This window comes from Myotis daubentonii, chromosome 10 (genome assembly GCF_963259705.1).
Source record: "Myotis daubentonii chromosome 10, mMyoDau2.1, whole genome shotgun sequence".
Taxonomy (NCBI): domain Eukaryota; kingdom Metazoa; phylum Chordata; class Mammalia; order Chiroptera; family Vespertilionidae; genus Myotis; species Myotis daubentonii.
The window spans coordinates 58,875,522-58,896,252 of NC_081849.1; the positions used below are offsets into that span (position 1 = coordinate 58,875,522).

Below are 20,731 nucleotides of genomic sequence, written 5' to 3' on the forward strand. Positions count from 1 at the left end.
GGGCCGTCATCTTCATTTAGTTTGAAACTTGGCTCAATTTTAATAGCTTTCGTTTCACAGAGATCATGATTTAAAAGACATTGTCTACCAAACCATGGTATATTAATAAGTTGTTTGCCATTTTCATTAAAGCGGTGTCACCATCCACAAAGACTTCTGATCGATACATTGGGGGGAAAATAACCAGGGTTTGCAATCTGAGACTGACACCGACCCCGCTCCCACCCCCACTCACAGGTGCACACACAGTCCTGTGAACACACACAATTCAAAAGATACGCAAGGTCGTGAATGTTTCATTCGATTTGCAGCTTAACTGCTTGCTATAGATGGGATTTCTATTAGGCTTTCCTGACTCTCTGAAAATAGCTCTTAAGTTGCATGGAGTATTAACTTTGTGGTCCCCAACCTGGAATCTGGAAATCTAACTTACCTCCAGTAGTGGTCAGAGCATTAGATGCCATTTTGGAAAAACATAGAAAAGTAGAATGGGGAAAAGTATTCATATTTTCACCCCTACTCCAACGATCTTCTGCACTGTATTTCACCAGTCTTTGCTGTTAAAATTCAGAGAGTCATATCATTAAAACCCCAGTAGATGTGATATGCTCTGTGAGGGCTGGGATTTTTGTCTTTTTTGTTTAACTAGTAAACTCCAACATCTGCAATCATGCCTGGCAACTTAAAGTTCTCATAAATGTATATTGACTAAATTAAATTATATTTATGTAGTTTAAAGAGATATCATAGGGTTTACTTCACTTTTATTAGTTTTTTTCATTTAATGCTGTAACAACATTTTTCATGTTCCCATAAACATTTTTAATGATTGCATGTTTTTACACCTAATGGACATGACATATTTTCCTTGGACGTTTCCTTGTAGTTGGTGATTTCAATGAAAACAATAGCACTTCAGTAAATAGCATCGAACTGTTTCTTCCTGTTAGTATTATCTTCTTAAGGTAGATTTCTAGAGTTGGCAAACCTGAATCAAATGGCAGAAATATTTAATGCCTCTTAATATATATTAAAAAATTGTTTTTCAGAAGTTTTAAACCAATTAGCAGTGTCTTTTGTGATTTATAGTTGTCTACTTTGTCGTATGCTTACAATGGGACAGAACACACACATATACATCAACCATATATCTGATATTTAATAATTAGAAAATGATGCCTTATTTTGACCTAAAAGTTGCCTTGCTTTTCTAGTGAAGGTAAAATTTTTGAGTTGCTTATCTATTTTCTTTTGTCATTTCCTAGAAGTTTTAGTGTTTTTATTTTCTAATATGTAACATATACAATTTTATTTTCATACTTGCTCCTAATACTTTTGTTTTGTGACTACACAGTGTTGATGGTTTATTGTACTATACAGGAAATTACTATTTTTCTGTAAATAAAGAAACCAAAAGCATTTATTGAGGAATGTGTAATGTTGTCTTTTAGTGAATTATTCAATTTAATCCTTTTAACAACTCTGTGTTGTTACTCTTTGCTATAATTATCTGCATTGTACATATGAGGAAACTGAGGCCTAGAGAACTTAAATAGCATGCTCATGGTCACAGTTAGAAGGATGGGAACAGGAATTTAGATTTTAGATCAGAGGTTGAAAATAAGCGGCCTGCATGTCAAAGTTTACTTATAGAAGCTTTTTTGTTTTCTTGTTCCCATAGTGTTAAAATATTTTAAGTTAGTTATTCATTTATTTATTTATTTATTTTAAATATATTTTTTATTGATTTCAGAGAGGAAGGGAGAGGGAGAGAAAGAGATAGAAACATCAATGATGAGAGAGATTCATTAATCGGCTGCCTTCTGCATGCTCCCTACTAAGGATCAAGTCCGCAACCCAGGCATGTGTCCTTGATTGGAATCAAACCTGGGACCCTTCAGTCCCCAGGCCAATGCTCTATCCACTGAGCCAAACCAGCTCGGGATAAGTTATTTTTAATTGTCTTCTCTCTACTCTGGATATGTATTTTCTGTCTTTCTTTTTTTCTACCAGTAATTACTTGGGTCTCAGTAGTGGCTGACCACTTTAGCAAGGACATGCAGTTCAGTTGGCCTACATTCTCCCTCCAAAATCCCTATTATCTTTATCTAAATCTGTTTTATTCAACTACATACTTTTCTTGATTCCTGTGGCCAAAGGTCATATTCAAAATATTTAACAACCAGTTTGGCATATACACTGACTAATCAGGATGGATGCCAGCCATGAACAGCTGACATATCTGCATATCTACCCTGTCTGTGAGCTCTTGCGCTTATCCCACTCCTGGAAAGTTATCTCTTAGAAGTCATGCTAAGAATTTTATACACATTATCTAACTTAATTTTTATAAATTTAAATAGCTATAGTTATTTTCAGATTATTCAATCTTTCTTCATTCTGTTACTTGATTGAATATTTGTTCTAAGCATCCTAAAATTTTTTATGCCTTGTTTAGTTTAGAAATTAGGTGATTGCTATACAGATCATTACCATTTAAAAACCAGCACAGAGCCCAGCCAGTGTGTCTCAGTGGTTGAGCGTCGACCTATGAACCAGGAGGTCACGGTTCAAATCCCGGTCAGGGCACATGCCCAGATTGTGGGCTTGATCCCCAAGTGGAGTGTGAAAGAGGCAGCAGATCAATAATTATCTCTCATCATTGATGTTTCTCTCTCTCTCTCTCTCTCTCTCTCTCTCTCTCTCTCTCTCTCTCTCATCTCCCTTCCTCTCTGAAACCAATAAAAATATATTTTTAAAAATAAATAAAAACTAGCACAGAGAAGCTGGGCAGCCTCATATCTTTATGGCTGGTCTTGGCTTCCTTGCCAAGGTTGATCAACTAATCTGCTCACCATTTCCCACATTTCAGCTTGCAGATTTGTGTTTTTCTTTGATGGATCCAATAGCCCAACAGTATGTAAAAAGCTTTAACTTAGAATGTATCTTCAGACTCTTGTTACAAACAAATGTGTTTGCAAGCATTCAGACTTAGTTGTGTTAGAAGTTCTCTATTAAAACATGACTTCCTTTCCTCAGCAGAGACGCATTTTTGGTCCTAAATTAACTTGACCTTTGTAAGTGATCCAGTAGAATATGTTTTATGAACGACTTTGATGCCTTTAAATAATTGGAATCATCTCTTTGAAAAGGGTAAATGCGGACGATTCAAGGCAGAGTACCAATTGCTGGGGGGAAATTAGCATATGGTACATTTTATCAAAATTGATATACGAAAGACCTGTTATCATCACTGGGGGGAAAAAGGACTAGATTTGCTGGTGTAAAATTTGTTGCATGCATATAGTGTCTTCCTTTTTGTCTGTGTTCAGCATGGATTTGGACAAGGACACATCTCTTATCATCCTTCCCCCCCCCCCCCCCCCCCCCGTTTCTCCAGTGGATGTAAAGTCGGAGGTTCCTGTGGGCCTGGAGCCCATCTCCCCTTTGGACCTACGGACGGACCTCAGGATGATGGTGCCCGTGGTGGACCCTGTCGTCCGGGAGAAGCAGCTGCAGCAGGAGCTACTCCTCATCCAGCAACAGCAGCAGATCCAGAAGCAGCTCCTGATTGCCGAGTTTCAGAAGCAGCACGAGAACTTGACACGGCAGCACCAGGCGCAGCTTCAGGAGCACATCAAGGTAGCAGATGTGTCCCTGCCTCTGACCTTTGCACTCAGGGGGCCTTGGGCGGAAGACGGAGATCCGAGGGGAAGGTTCCCTGTTGTTTACACATGCAAGTATGGCTTGGTTGCACTGGGGGAAACCTTGGTAAGTGCTAGGAAGGCTGACTACACACCTGCTTTGCTTCTTGAAGGGGCCTCTGTCACTCTTTATCCTTTAGTTTACAGCGTCAGTAGTAGGGAAGAGTAGCCTCCCACGCTTTTAAAAGATTCTCTATTGCATGATTTTGTTCATTTGCCCCATCTGTTCTCCACCAGTAAGAATCATTAGCCTCAGAAGGCTCATTTAAATATCTATAAAGAATCTGCTTATATTGTTGATCAGAAAGGATAACTCAGTCACTTATTTCCCCCCTCATGTTTCTTATGAAAAAGACCTCATACTGGATACGTTAGAAACAATCACATAAAAAGCTTGAGAGAATTATTTGAAGAAACTGATACAGATATTTTCAGTATTTTTATGTGAGTCTAATGGACTACAGATTATAATTTATTGAAAGAATGTCAGCAGTTGTAGACAATTTCAGACTCAAGTTGTTTATATTCTTCTAAGAGGAGAAATAGGTCCATGTCCCAGAATTTTTTATGATGGGTTATTTTCTTGTCAGGTCATTTTAAATGTCTATGTACCTATTTCTTCCCTTTTATCTTCAGAAGTAAGTATTAGTTTAGCTTTGTCTATAAAATGTTTTTCAACTTTTTGACAAAGACATATTAAAAAACTTATTTTGGTCTGATTGAATAGATGTCTAGTTTGAATGTATTATGACAAAACTCTACAGCAGCAAATATTTATAATAAAATATTTATGTTATGTTCAATTCCTTCAAAATGACTTAAATATGTTATTTTATTAATATGATAAATTATATTATAGATGCTTGATCTATTACTCACATATCAAATGACAACACATTTATATGGAGTTAATATAGATAACTACATTAATATTATACCATATTACCACACTAATATTACAGTGTCTGGGAAGGTAAAAATGATCTCTTCTTTCCAATGTCCCTTATTTTATAGGATATTTCCTTAGACTGAAAGGTCTATTTTATTTTCCAAAATAACATTCTTCAACACCTAATATAAACCATAATAAAATTTTTATTTTATCCGTGAACTTTACCAAATGAACTCTTGCAATTTATTGATCTACAGGATACCTTAAGAATAAGACGGAGCCATGTGGAATCAGTCATACATGGCTATATTTTGTAATAATAGGACCTTCATTTAGTTTATAGACTTATTTTTGAATGATTCTGAAGCATTATTTTTTGACCTTTGAAATAATAATAGGAAAATTGATGTTTAGATCTTCTTCTTCATTTGAGGCAAGTTCAGATGGCAATGATGATGAGTGAAATTTATGTCTTTCACCATAGTTTAAGGTTTAGGTAACTGCGTGGTTCATTCTGCTCTAGTAGGTGAGTCATGTTGCCTTACGTACAGGGCAATACTGATACGTCCCCACCTACTTCATTTACTTCTTTTCATTCACGTGTGATGTATTTTTTAATTTTAAACATGAATATAACATTTTAAATGAACTTATTGTTTCAGTTTACTGAAAAATTAATGGTAGAAAGTAGGTAATTAATTGTTACTTTGGCCCAAGCAAAGTAACATGGTAGGTTTACTGACACCTGGAAAATATTAGAAAGAGGAGGCTCTTGAGAGAAAAAGTGACCCTGAGGTTGCTAAAGGGAAATTTAACTTTAAAAATGATTTTCCAAGACAGTAAGTTTTTTTTCTCAGAAACTGAAGACAGACATAAGATTTTAAGAAGTTTAACAAGTATTTTGCTTTTCAAAATTGTTATTGTTTTCCATTTATTTATGGGTAAAGCTAAAAGTTGATGATTTTAGCATTCATTTTGATTTTATTTTTAATGAGGAAGACAATTCATGAGGCTTTATTTACGTTAGCACTTTAAATCCTTGGCTTCTATTATAAACATCTGCTGAGTTAGATGCTATTATCCCATTTTCCCACCCAGTAAACTGAGGCAGAGAGAAATACTCTAACCTGCCCAGGACCACACAGAGAGTGGCTGGTGGTTCCAGTATTTGTAGTCCTACCTTGTTTGTCTCCGAAGCTATCCCAATCGTGCCTGTCCCCTGGACCAAAACATCTGAAAATGGAGGAGTGACATTTTATTTCTATTTTTTCCAGCCCTCTTCCTATAGTCTTCAATAATAAATGGTGGCTATGGAAATTAAATTTAGAGCCTTTCTAGATTCCTAAGATAGATTAAATTTAAATTTCATTGGGGTTTGGGTGAGGAATTGAATCCATTTAACCAATCCTAATATCTGTACAGAATTAAAATTCAAGGCAGACTTTAAGCAAAGATCTGAATTTTTCTATTACAATGGAATATCTAAAAACATCCAATAAAGGACTGGTGTAGCAAAGCCAAAATGACAAAGATTTAATATAAAGAGTACCCAGAAATGCTTCTAACCCTATCTTTCTGGTAGGGATGACGCTATCATAGTTAACACATTGCCTAACGCTGATACCATTCCACAGTGCTTTTTATTTTTATTCTGTTACTTTGTATCATACATTTCATACCTTTGGGTCACAACCTAATATAAACAGCATATTGACTAAATTCATTGGTATTGAGAGTTAAAAATAGGAATAATAATTAAAAGTAGTATGGTTCAAACTTAACAAACTAAATTTCATGTATGTTTTGGGCATGATGTGTGAGGGCAATTATTTCTCTGTCTTATATATGAGGAACCAAGGCTCTCTGTAGTTTAGTAACTTGCCTAGATCACAGATCTGGTAATGTCAGAATCTAAGTAGAATTCACAGTCTTTACTTATTCCTCAGTGGGCATGTTTCCTATTATTCATAGATATCAAATTCTCACTCTGAGTGCAAGCTGGCATCTTAAAACAGTTATTAAGAATGCTTCCTATTCATGTTATTCATTGTTTGGAAATGAAATCAAGCGATGCAGACAAGCAAACTACAGTGCATCAAAGTGCAGTTTAATGGAAGTGATCTTAATCAGTCTGTCTCTCATCTGAAGGATTTTGTGTGTTTGGACTTCTTCTGTTTTGAGAAAAGAGCCTACTATGGATAATAGATTGCATTAATCTATAGAGAATCTTCTCCGTGAGGCTTTGCAATTCTTAACCCTTATTCTATTTCAGGTATACCTCCCCAAAATTAACTTGTTTCTCATCATTCTATTCAGTTAATACTCATTCTATTTCTTGGGATAGGAATTGAAGATTGCAGTTGTTTATTTGTAATGGGGGAGAAGTGGTAAAGTAGACAGTTCCTGCCTTTGCCTGGTTTATATATTTCAGATGACAAAGAAAGCTACTCAGGGAACTAAAGATCTGGGTGAATTTGGTAATGATTTTTGACAGGTCATGAAGCTCCCTGAAAACGACCTTATTGATGATGTTAAGACCATCTGTGGCATTCTGTGCTTGCCTTTATTTAGACCAGGGGTGGGCAAACTTTTTGACTCGAGGGCCACAATGGGTTCTTAAACTGGACCAGAGGGCTGGAACAAAAGCATGGATGGAGTGTTTGTGTGAACTAATATAAATTCAAAGTAAACATCATTACATAAAAGGGTACGGTCTTTTTTTTTTTTTTAGTTTTATTCATTTCAAACGGGCTGGATCCGGCCCACAGGCCGTAGTTTGCCCACGTCTGCTTTAGACTGTAATAATTTATAAAAAAAAAATAATAAAAAAAATGGGTAAACATGTCAGCAAAATCCAAGCAAGTTCTAAAAGCTCACAGCATTTCGATTTTGGTCGGTGATGACAATGAAGCTTAAAGAAAGTGCACACTCTCATGTCTTTCTCTTCTCGTAAGTTGCAACAGGAACTTCTAGCCATAAAACAGCAACAAGAACTCCTAGAAAAGGAGCAGAAACTGGAGCAACAGAGGCAAGAACAGGAAGTAGAGAGGCACCGCAGAGAACAGCAGCTTCCTCCTCTCAGAGGCAAAGAGAGAGGACGAGAAAGTAAGAGGCACCAGGGTAAAAGATGACCTCTTCCCTCCCCTTTAGCCCGTCCTCCTGCAGGAAGAAGCATGAGAAAGAGTGGAATTGAATTTGTCAAGATTGCCTGCATTAAAAACTATAAGAATAAATGAGAGACTCAAATGTAAAGCTTTGACCTCACCTATCAGCTCTCCGCATTTAGTCTGCAAAGCATCTCAGGGAGTAAACACGGCATTGTTCAGCCAAGATACTAATGTCTACATTTTTGCATTTCAAAATTAATGTTACAGTAAAGCAATCCAGCTCTGCCATACTGTTTAATCATAACCTTTCTCTGGCTCATGTAATAATGGCTCTGTGAGTCCAGTCTGGCCTCTATTTAGTTTTTGAGTAGTGAGGCCTTGGGAAGATTTAAGGCAGAACATTTGTAAAAATAAAAAGCTATCCACAAGAGGGAGACAGATCCAAATAATTCCCTTGCAATGAGGTCAGTTCAAAATCAGGGTGTCGCAAGGTTGAAAACTGGATGGGTTGAACCGGAATTGTCAGCAGGATTGATTTGTTTAATGCTCAAAAGGGGCTTTTTAAAGAAGTTGGTTTTTCAAAATAGTGATTCAAAACGATCATTTGATGTGTTTAGTCACTTATAGGGTTCCCCGAGATTCTTGATGCTTAAAAGGCAGTGTTTTGTTTCCCAGCAGGATTTTGTTAAAGCTTAGAAAAAAGTTAGTATTAATTCTGGGACTCCCCTCTCTGCAAAAGCAATTAAGGAAATCATGGAAGGTCTTTTGAAAATTGGCAGTTTAATCAGGAGTTACAGAAGCTTCCTATGCCATTTTCTAACGCCCGTTTAGACTCTGGTTTCTTCTTGTCATAGGAAAACTTCATATGCTGTGACCAGTGGGGTTACTTCTTATTTTTTGCTAAATACGTTAGAAACATTAAAGGATACAGCTCTAAGCCAGCATCTGTTTCTGTCCGCCTGTGTTTCAGGGGCAGTGGCAAGTACAGAAGTAAAGCAGAAGCTTCAAGAATTCCTGTTGAGTAAATCAGCAACAAAAGACACTCCAACTAATGGAAAAAATCATTCCGTGAGCCGCCATCCCAAGCTCTGGTACACGTATGTGCAGTGTTCAGCTGTTTTCATTACCTGGGGATAAAGAACACAGGTTGTGTACTCAGCCCACCTGGGCCCAGATCTGGGGCTTGCCGGTTCTCAGCCATGGGGTGCTGGGTCCAGTTCTTGAATTCTCTACCATCCGGTTCCCCTCTCTGTGAATGAAGGATAATAACAGAAGCAGCCCTCTCAGCCTGCTGGGGGCGTCCTATGAAATAATGTGGTAAAGTATGTAAACAGAGGTCAGGGCTTACCAAACGGGAGCGGGTATCATCTCGAGGGCCAGGAAGGATATATGTTCTTCCCTCGATGAGTAACTGACAAGCGTGGGATGGGGCCTAGAAATGAATTCATACTTTGCATTTTTCTAGTCTCAGACGGCGCATCTGATATCTTTACAGTAATTTCTGAACATTTGACAGGTTGAGATTTCATTTTACTTGGCTTGCTATAAGATGGAGAGCTGAGCTATGTTTAAAAGTCCAGACTCTTTTTTTTTAATTTAAAACATAAAAGGGGAAGGAAAAGAAAGTGAAGGATGGTAACTAACTAAATCGAAGTCCTCAGTGACTAGTTTACCCCTGGGCATATCACCCGATTTCTTCCCTCCCTGTGAAATGAGAGTAGACTGGCTTCTGACACACAGTGGGCCATGAAAGACATTGTGGTATTGCAGTTTTTATGGACATCTTTTCCCAAGTCCAGTAAAGAGACACTGTATAGTACACAATTCTTTCTGCAAAACATACAGCAGGAGGTGTTTTTCAAAATCAGGACAAAACTTACAGGCAAAGCATATTTGGCTAATAAACTAATAGATAAAAGTTTAATTTCTCTCATTTTATAAATGTTTGCTTCATGACCATAGGATTTTACAATTACATATTTTTAATCTCTCACATCATGAGGATAAGGAGTAAATATTTGATTACTCTGTTATAATGAAATTGTAAGCATCCCAGGAGTTCTATTGAAAGGGCTGTTGTAATCAACATCACAGCCTTTAAAAAGAAATGCAGTTTTATTACCTAAAACTAGAGGCCTGGTGCACGAATTCGTGCATGGGTGGCATCCCTAGGCCTGGCTGGCAATCAGGGCCTATCAAGGCCATCTCGCCCAGTCCTGATAGGGGCTGGGCCGATTGGGGCCTGCCAGCAGGGGGGTGAGACAGAAGGAGGGACTGCGGGAGGTTGGCTGGCTGGGGGAGGGACCAGGAGAGGTTGGCCAGCCACAGGAGGTTGGCTGTGGGAGCACACTGACCACGAGGGGGCAGCTCCTGCATTGAGCATCTGCCCCCTGGTGGTCAGTGTGTGTCATAGCGACCATCAACTGGTCATTCCAGTCATTCAGTCATAACAGTTGCTTAGGCTTTATATATATGTTTGTATATATAGATTACAAACATAATTTATAAGTAATTCATATTCTTTCTTACTTAAAGCCTAGTTTAAGAAGAGAGACTTTTTAAAATCCTTAGCCAAAGATATGTTTATTGATTTTGGAGAGAGGAAGGAGGAGAGAGAGAGAGATACAAAGTGAGAAAAAAATATCTCAGTTGCCTCCTTTTCACACCCTGACCTGCAACTTTGTTGATGTACAGGACAATGCTCCAACCAACTGAGCCATATGGTGCTGGGTAAAGTTCTAGGAATTATGGAATCGGAATTTAATATTTTTTTGTAAGTTGAAATGTTTTTAAACCAGTTAATTCTTGAGAATGCAATTCAGATGAATCCCAGTAGAATAAGCACCTTGTTGGTGATAACAGGCCCCATCCGTTGTTTTCTTCATATATAAAAATTATGGATGTTTACATCCACTGGCTAGTGTATGTCAGTCCTGTAAACTATTCTCCAGTTGCACAATTGCATCTCTTTCCCTGTACTTATGCAGAAAAGAGAAAGCATTTTGAGAAATCAGTTTTGTATTGAAGAAAGAAGCAGTCCCCAGTCTGCACCTTGGACTGGTATAAGTCAAGAGACCTGAGGCCGCCACAGTGCAGTCTTTTCCATAGAAAAGCTTCTCGTGCACTTTCACGTACTAGCTAGCAATTTTAAAAATGAAGTGCTTCCATGTGATTGCTTTTACCTTGGTTGTTCTACATTATTGACTGAAAAGGATTTGGATGATGACTTTTTCACTAGTATGGCTCTTAAGAAAACATACACAGTAATCTCAGATCCTCACAACTCAAGCTTGTGGTAAATTCTCTCTTTCAATAAAACAAACTCTTCTGTGTGACTGTGTGACCAACCAAGCACACATGGGCATCCTTGGGGATCCTGAATCATTGCGTAGCATACTGCTGTTGTGAACTCGGTTACATGAGGCTGTGGTTTGTACACACTAAAAAGAAAGAACATAAACACAGCTGAGACACGTGTACAGCATGTGCAACTGATTATTGCTGACCAACACGCAGGAAAAACTCCAGTGCAAGTGGTGACCCCTTCTTGTCTCTTCTAGGGCTGCCCACCATACATCATTGGATCAAAGCTCTCCACCCCTGAGCGGAACGTCTCCGTCCTACAAATACACATTACCAGGAGCACAAGATGCAAAGGATGATTTCCCCCTTCGGAAAACTGGTAAGTGGGTTTGTTCTTGCATCACATACCTGTCCTTTCACTTTGCCTCTAGAAGAAAGTCAAAGGATTTGAATCAGAGAGCTATTATGCCCTTCGCGCCCATGGCTCAGCATTAACAAGTGTGTGTTTGGTCGCAGGCATGTGCACATGTACATACACACACACACACACACACACACACACACACACACACACACCCCTGTTGTTACAACGTGATTCAATCTGTAATTGAAGTACCTTTTGTAATTTAAAAGTTTATCATATTTGGATTTTAGTCAGATTATCTTATTAGCTATGAAGAGTAACATTAAGGGAAATAGAAATTTGATTTTTCAGAAAATTCTGATCTTTTCCATTAATGAGGACCTTTATAATTTTCACCATTTATCTGATTTTCTGTTGGGCCTCAGTCATTTACCACAAAAATGGGAAGGATACAGTTTTCTTTTCAAGGTTTAAAGACCTTACATTTCAATTGTTTAAGTGGTGAAAATAGAAAAAGCCAAAGCTACCTTCTGAGTAAGTGACTTGCCTAATGTCTCATAGATTATAAGAGAACTCAGAGTAAGTTTTGTACCTAATAATCTTATGTAATTATATTAAAACTTTCTGCCTTGGGGAACTGGGACAGTGCAGCCTCCATTTGGAATTTAGCCAGCTGCCCTGTGGCTGTAAAGCCTGTGTCTGTTTCAATATCTTCTTCTCCTTTGTGAGCCCTCTGATATGTGCATTTTTAACATGTTAAATGCTCTTACCTCTATAATAAATATATTCTAAGACTTTAGCAAGATGTAAGCTTAAATAACATTCATGTACATTTTGTTCAAAAGTGTGTTATTTCTTTCAAATATGGCTCTTTAGAGAAAGTTGTGAATTTAAAAAATTTTATATCCACAGTGTGATCTGAACAGGTATTCATAGAAGATAATTTGGTCCATTGTATTTTACTCAGGTCTACTTGAAGAAGTATAGATCAATGTAATTTGTATATGAAATCTACGGAGAGAAAATGATTTTAAGTAATTTTATTTATTTTCCCAAGCAATTTTGAATGCTCAAAATGGGTATACATTGTAAAAACACGTGCTGAAGCTATTTTTTCTCATATAATTTACCTGTAGCAAAATGAAGATTTAGAAATAAAAATCAATCATGAGTAAGAATTTATTACTTAATGTCTATTGTACCAGGCACTGGGAAGGATTGTCAATATTGCAAAGAAATCCATGTCTTTTTTTCTTTTAATAAGCCAAATATTTTGCCATTTCTCCTAGTAAAACAATAGATACAGTAAAATACTTCAAGAAGGGTATGCAAAGGGAAGAATGAATTTTATGTATTGCACCAGAATTTAACACAATTATCTACAAATCAGGTTGCCTTTTATATAAATAAACGTCTCTGGGATAAAAGGAAGAAAGCACAGAGTGAGTCTCCATGTATTTCTAAAACACAGAGTACAGTTTATGAAAATTGATCCATAAAGGACATGAGTTTTAGAGTGTGCGGTCTTTGATCTGCAGCCTTGACATTCACTTGCACCAATGGCTTGTGTAGGAACTATTGACAGAGATTATGTGAATATGGCCCCAGGTCTCGGGGCAGTGACTGGCATTCAAGAGCCCATGGAGTCACTAAAAGGAAAGAAAACACAAGTCCCCTTATGGCAGGAGGTTACCGATGAGTGATACAGTTACATTCACAGAGAAAGCCTTCTACCCTGCTGTGCACACAGCCTTTGAATGTATTCTTTCCACTGGGAGATTGAAAACTGACTGCAGAAGAAGTGGCCTTTGGAGTCAGTAAGCATCCAGAAAGAAAATCTGATGTTTTTAATACTGTAGGACAAGGACAAAAAAACCATACTTTGTGTCCCATTGTTTCCATGAGAACAGTTTAGGATTTGTTCTCTCAGAAGAATGAATAGCAAGCTGTTAATTTATTCTTTCAGACATTCTCATCCCCAACAAAATTAAAAGAGAAATCCTGTTCACAATATGTTACAGAATTTCATTCAAAACTGTACTAATATGAAAGACATTTTCTGTGTCTATGTTTACCCAGTATTTTAAGTTTCTTCCTTTTCTATTGAAAATCTGATACTTAGGAAGGGTCAGACTATTGAATTGTAAAACCAAATATTCTCTGGCATCGTACCAATAGAATTATTGAGCAACCATTAATAATTTTATCTCTATAGGGGCTTCAGAATATTTCATAATTCAGTTCCCATGATCTAAGAAAAGTATTATATAATTAAATACAGGTATTTTCCACACATAATCTAAAATACTTAGAGATACACCTCATTAATTACAATAGGCAGAACTCTTCCAACTTTTATAAATATAACCCATTGAGTATATTTCCACTCCACTGTGAGAAAGGTTAGATATATATTTGTACTAAAGAGAACATCGAAATACACTCAAATAATAATTTCAGTTCATCATTTGTTGTATTTTTGTGACCCCCAAGAGTTATTACAAAAGAAAGTAATAAAATTTTACCATAATTACACATGTGTGATGATTGGGGAGACGGTATAATTTTTGCAGAAAGCTACACCATATTAAGTGAAATTTCGAGTAGTGGCGTTGATCATATAGTGAAGATACCAGGACAGTTATAATAGAGTCAAGCTTTCCTGTTGGGACCTGAGCATCATCCTCTGTGGTCTACTTGAATATCATTGAACTGAATCTTAGATTTAAAGGAAATTGTTAAATAAGTGGATTTTCTAACTTTTGATCTGCATATAATACTAAATTCTTTCAGTTTCCTTTTACCCCACATCAGTACTGAATTACCAGTGTGTGTTAGCAAGATTTAAGGGAGTAAAGCTGAAACCAGAGTAAGAAAATCTTAATGACCTTTAAAAAGTGGCCCCAGGGGTGTCCCTTAAGCAGTGAACCCAATTTGGAACCTCTCTTGACCTCTTTGGACCCAGCCAGACAGTGACAACCTAGGAACAGTCAACCGTGGTGTCTCGTTTGCCTGCAGAAATCTGACCTTTGTCATACAAAGTGGACCTTTACTTCCTTCCCCTGAGGAGAATCAAAGTAGCTCATACCATGTGAGCATTTTGGAAGCATCAGAATGATAGGAATAGAATAGGTAGCTCTAATCAGGCCCATTTCTAAACCAAGGTTCTCTTAAATGGAGGAATTGAGAGTCTTTTACTCCTTTCTTAACAATGAACATCAAAGACCTTTATAATTAGTTGTGAAGGTGAGAATAAAAGAATTTTAAAACAATTTATTTTTCTAAGGCCCTTACTTCAAGTAGCACTCCCTTTTAGAATTACACTCTGTGATACTTTTCATTCTTTAACACAGCATTTGTTGATACTGAAATTTGGAATATTTTACTGAGCTTTCTGGTTTGGCTGCAAATAATATCATGCTATAGTAGGTGACTTTTTCCCCCCTAATATAGTATATTGCTGGACAGATAGTAAACTATAAAATAGGGAAAGAAAGCTTCTGGGTCCAGACACTTTTGAAATAGTCCATAATTCTAACAAAGATAGTACGTATGTGGTGACTTTGAACTGACCTTCAAAACCACTTGACGTAGATTCTGTTCCAACGAGTGTGTGCATATGTCTCATAAAACATTATGGTAAAAAGTTCTAGAGGTTTTATGCTCCATTATATTATTGGGGTCTTACCCAGTGAACTTTGCCTTCCTTTGAATGTTGCAGTCTTTCCATTTAATACTTCTGAACAAAGTGAGCTGGTTGGCAAGATTAACCTCTTAAAGTGCACAAGCCATATAAAGCTTGGCTTAGTCTAATAAGACTGTTCCAGCCCCACTGAAATATTCACTTTAATGGTCAGCAGCCCTAGAATAAGACTCAGAGGTGGAAAGGGTCCAAACATAAGTTAAGGCTTTGGAAGGCCAATGTCATTTTCCACATCCAGTAAATTGGAACGAAGGCAGAGATGAAATATATTCCCCTCAGTAAAGCAGTTAGAATTTATGTTGTGGTACTTTGGTAACCCGTTCAAATTATTATAATCCAGAATAAATACCCAGGAGATTTTTTTTTAATGTTTTAAAACCTTTCTGTCATCTTCTTCTCTCTCTAGTTCTCTGTCTTTCTCACAATACACAGAGGTGTGTGTGTGTGTGCACATCTGGACACACACACACATTTCTGCACAGATGGCACTTTTGCTTCTAAAAATATTCACCTACAATCTTAGTCCAGATTGACAAAAACTGGAATGCTTTTATATGTCTTAGGACCCTCATTTCCATTGTTGTGGCAATTCTTCTTGCCACAAAATTGGCAAGAATTATTGAAATATATTCTTTGTGATACATTTGCACCAGTTTTCCCAGAATTGAGAAGCAGTGTGGCACAGTACTACAGGCTTTGAATCCATCTACCAGTTTGAAATCTGGATCCTTAATCTTGGGAAATACACTCAATCTCTTTAGGCCACAATCCTCATCTGTAAAATAGGAATAATTGTTGTACTTGGTTCACACAGTTATTTTGAGAATTCAGTTGAGTAATGCATGGTATGCACTTCGAATCACAATTCTAGGACTTAGGGAGTGCTTAATAGTTTTATGTATGTATGTATGTATGTATGTATGTATGTATGTATGTTTTTAGGTAGACCCCAGTGACCAGACATTACATAACGTAATGTGATCATCCCAATAAATCCCGCACCCATCCAGCACCACGCCTAGTTATTAGAATATTATTGACTATATTCCCTATGCTGTAGTTTACATGCCCATGACTATTCTGTAACAACCATTTTGTACTTCCCTTCATCTCCTTTGCCTATTCCCTGCAACACCCCTCCCATCTGGCAACAACAAAAAGTCCTCTGTATCCCTGAGTCTGTTCTGTTCTGCTTGTTCATTTTTTTTGTAGATTCAATTGTTGATAGATATGTGTTCATTGCCATTTTATTGTTCATATTTTTTATCTTAAAGAGTTTCACTTATTTGCATCAGGCTAACACTAAATCTCTTACTGTTGAAAAGTTTTTGAAGTCTTACACTGTAACCTTTATTAATAAAACAAGTAAATTCAGGAGAAAGTATGAAGTAGGAGGTCACGTTTTGATTCCTGGTCAGGGCACACACCTGGGTTGTGAGCTCCATCCCCAGTGTGGGGCGTGCAAGAGGCAGCCGATCAATGATTCTTTCTCATTGTTGATGTTTCTATCTCTCTCTTCCTCTCCCTTGCTCTTTGACGTCAATAAAAAGAACTTTTTTTAAAGAAGGGGATAGAGCCCAGCATTACAGAGCCTGATATGGTGGCCACGGGAGCAGCAGATTTGTTTCTGTCCTTTCCCATAGAAGGAACTCTAATTGATGCCGGGCTCACGAGGGCCAAACTGAGTACTCATTTCTGCCATTGACTTCATTTTTAAATAACTAGACTTTAATTTTTAGAACACTTTTAGATTTACAAAAAAAATTTTTGAATAGATAGCCACTGATATTTAGATTGTCTCTATAGTTTTGTCCTCTTCAGAATGTCATATAGTTGGACTCATACAGTGTGTAGCCTTTTCAGACTGGCTTTTTTTACTTGACAATGTGCACTTAAGATTACTCAGTATCTTTTTATGGCTTGAAAGCTCCCCCCCCCAGCTGAATAATATTGCATTGTATGGATGAACAAGTGTTTATTTATCGATTTACCTATTGAAAGATTATCTTGGTTCTTTCCAAGTGTTAGCAGTTACAAAGCTGCTATAAACACTCATGTGTAGGTTTTTGTGTGGATACAAGTTTTCAACTCAGTTAGGTAAATACGTAGGAATGTGATAGCTGGAACTTACAGAGAAACTGCTGTACCATTTTGCAAACTCACCAGCAGTGCATCCAACTTCCTGTTGCTCCACATACTCACCAGCACTTGGTTTTTCAGTTTCACTTGTTTGGATTTCAACTATTCTAATAAATATGTAATGATTTCTCATTGTGGTTTTAATTTGTAATTTCCTAGCATTAGCAGGGAATATTTTTCTCCATCCCTTTATTTCTACTCTTTCTGTGTCTTTATATTTAAAACTAACTCCACCCGGCCACGCGTTGCTGTGGCTCAGTCTGGTTAAATGGAAAAGAAAGAAAAGAGAAAGCGCACATTTCTAATACATTTAATTTCACAATGCTTGTGGGTATACAGTATTTTTTGTTGTTCCATTGTCTGTGCAGATATAGAGATTGTCTGGTTTGCCGACTCTAGAACACGCAACATATAATTGTCCATGTGAGAAGCAATCCCTGTCTAGATCTAAGCCGCACAGTTCTAGAGATTGGCCCTGAGCTTTGTTGATGGTGATTGCAAACGCCAATCGAATTGGGAATTGCAGTTTCTTAAATTGAAATGGCATATCTGTTGGAATCATAGGAATGAGAGGAATGAGGACATCTTCACCTTTGAAAGGTCCTGTCAAGATTGTTGCTTCTACGACGTTGCTCATTAATTTTTTTACTGCAAGCCGCATGCCGTTGCAAAGCTTTGGCTGTTTGATATTTTGCAACATGATAATTGGCACGCTGATTTTCAATTGCAGTACGTGCGGTGGCATCCCTGGCAGATCGAGTGAATTCAAAAATTCTCTTGGATAATTAACTGCTTCATCTGCTTCCACAACAGTGTCGACGGACTTGTATGTGACTGCCTCGCTTTGAATGTTAGACTGAATAATATTGTTAAGTTCATAGACGTCTTTGTTCTTCGCCGCAAGAATAGCTAGTTCACTCAGCCAATCACGATTCTTATAATTGGTTTGAATATTGGGAAATACTTTTTCAACCAATTCTTCTTTTGACGTCACTAAATTGCAGAAGTTATGAGGCAATGAAATTCGTCCTGAGGTCAGATCACCCGGCACCTTTCAGTTCCCAATTTCCAGCAATTGATGTGAGAATATCTCAGCTGATCAATTGTTTTGCAGCTGGATACGCATATTTGTAGTTAATTTTATCTACAACTTATAATTGTAAACAGAAACATTGAAATGGAATCAAAATATTTAGTACAACGTGTGTTGCTTTGACGTCCAACAGATGGCACTGTTTTTCAAAAAAAGCATGTTTTTACCTGTCACAGGTGTGACATCTATATAATAGTAGGTATAAGGGATATAAAAACGCGTGCATATTCGAATGCAATGTTGTGTCAAAATTTCAAAGCAATCGGTGAAGAACTTTCAGAGATTTAAGATTTTGAACAAACAAACATTTACGTTTTTATTTATATAGACTAGAGGCTCAGTACACAAAAATTTATGCACTCAGGGGGGAGGGGGTTACCTCAGCCCAGCCTGTGCCCTCTTGCAGTCTGGGACCCCTTAGGAGATGACCAACTGCTGGCTTAGGCCCGCTCCCTGGGGGATTGGGCCTAAGATGGCAATCAGATATCCCTCTGGTAGCCTGGCAGTCCTCGGGGGATGTCCACTTGCTAGCGGGGAGCAGGCCTAAACTGCAGTCGGACATCCTTAGCGCTGCTGAGGAGGCAGGAGAGGCTCCCACCACCACTGCTGTACTGGCAGCCATCAGCCTTGCTTGTGGCTGAGCAGAGCTCCTCCCATGTGAGAGCGCCCTGACCACCAGAGGGCAGCTTCTGCATTGAGTGTCTGCCCCCTGGTGGTCAGTGTGTGTCATAGTGACCAGTCATTCCCAGTCCTTCTGCTGTTAGGGTCAGTTTGCATATTACCTTTTTACTATATAGAATAGAGGCCTGGTGCACGGGTGGGTGCCGGCTGGTTTGCCCTGAAGGGTGTCCTGGATCAGGGTGGGGGTCCCACTTGGGTGCCTGGCCAGTCTGGGTGAGGGGCTGAGGGCCGTTTTCAGGCTGGCGGGCGACTGAAGCTCCCAACCTCTCCTTTTTTTCTTTTTCTTTTTTATTCTGGGATTTATTTACCTTCTATGGCTGTCACTGGAACTGAGAGCCAGCTTTAGCTCTGAGGCTCAGCTCCAGCTCTGAGACCTCGGCTGCTGAAAGCAGGTATCTGGGTTTGTTTGGCTTCTATAATTGAGACACTGTTGCAGCTCTGGCTCTGAGGCCCGTCTGGCTGAAAGCAGGTTTCTGGGGTTTGTTTAGCTTCTATAATTGCAACATTGTTTCTTAGAGCGCAGCTCAGAGGCCGGCAACGGCAGGTGGGGAACCTTGGCTTCCTCCATCACTGGAGCAAGCAAGCCTCCTGTTCGCTTCAGCTGCCTGGATGCCGGCCACCATCTTGGTTGGCAGTTAATTTGCATATCGCCCTGATTAGCCAATGGGAAGTGTGTTGGAGGTACGGTTAATTACCATGTTTGTCTATTATTAGATAGGATTGTTTTCTGACAAGCAACATATAGTTGGATCTTTTGTTTTGTTTTGTTTGTTTGTTTTAACCCACTGTGACAGTCTCTTTAGTGTATTAGACCATTCACATTTAAAGTGGTTATGGATATAGTTAGATTAATATCTACCAAGTTTGTAATGGTTTAATAATCATTGTACTTATTCTCTCTCTGTTTTTTAAATCTTCCCTCTTTTTCTGACTTCTCTGGTTTTAATGGAGTATTTTATATGATTCCATCTTCTCTACTATCTTAGCATATCAATTGTACCTCTTTTAAAAAAAATTGTTTTTGTGCCCTGGCCATTGTGGCTCAGTTGGTTGAATGTTGTCCTATGTACTGAAAGGCTGGTTCGATTCCGGGTCAGGGCACATGCCCAGGTTGTGGGCTCCATCCCTGGTCAGGGTGCCTGTATGAGGCAGACAGTCGATGTTTCTCTCTTACATCCTCACATCAAAGTTTCTCCCTCTCTCTCCCTCTCCTTTTCTCTCCCTCTAAAATCAATAGAAAAAATATATATTTTTAAAATTTCTTTTGCGAGTTTAAAGTACACAGTTACATCTAATCCACATCAACTTACCAATAATATTATACTGCTAAATAGGTAAGGTACCTTATAACAGGTATTCCCAGCTCCTCTCTCCCATCCTGTATAATATTGCTGTTGTTAACTTCACTGTTACATGAGCTAAAATCAGCCAATAAATTGTTGATATTATTATTATTATTTTGAATAACCTATTATATCAATGAAAAATAAGAAAAATAAAATATTTTCTTTTACATTCACGTATTCTTTCCTTTATATAGATCTGAGTTTTGACCTGTATCTTGTTTTTGTTTGTTTTTTCCTTGCCGAAGGACTTATTTGAATATTTCTTGTAAAGCAAGTCCATAGGCAGCAGATTTCCTTAGTTTTTATTTATCTGCCAAAACTTTTATTTCTACTTCTTGTTTAAAGGATTATTTCACTGAATACAGAATTCTAGGTTGCTGGGTTTTCTTCTTGTAACTC

The 20,731-nt window shown here is 38.0% G+C and overlaps 1 protein-coding gene across 3 annotated transcripts in view; it reads left to right on the forward strand.

Moving 5' to 3' along the window:
* The window catches only part of HDAC9 (histone deacetylase 9), an 841,916-nt gene that overhangs the window by 454,887 nt on the left and 366,298 nt on the right, over positions 1-20,731 (forward strand). For 2 of the 3 annotated variants that reach the window (XM_059712491.1, XM_059712492.1), the window contains 4 exons: positions 3,401-3,642; positions 7,551-7,701; positions 8,674-8,800; positions 11,264-11,385. In XM_059712491.1, coding sequence (XP_059568474.1) covers positions 3,401-3,642; positions 7,551-7,701; positions 8,674-8,800; positions 11,264-11,385 — 642 coding nt within the window. The remainder of the gene's footprint in view (positions 1-3,400; positions 3,643-7,550; positions 7,702-8,673; positions 8,801-11,263; positions 11,386-20,731) is intronic. The other variant, XM_059712493.1, reaches the window with a different exon arrangement.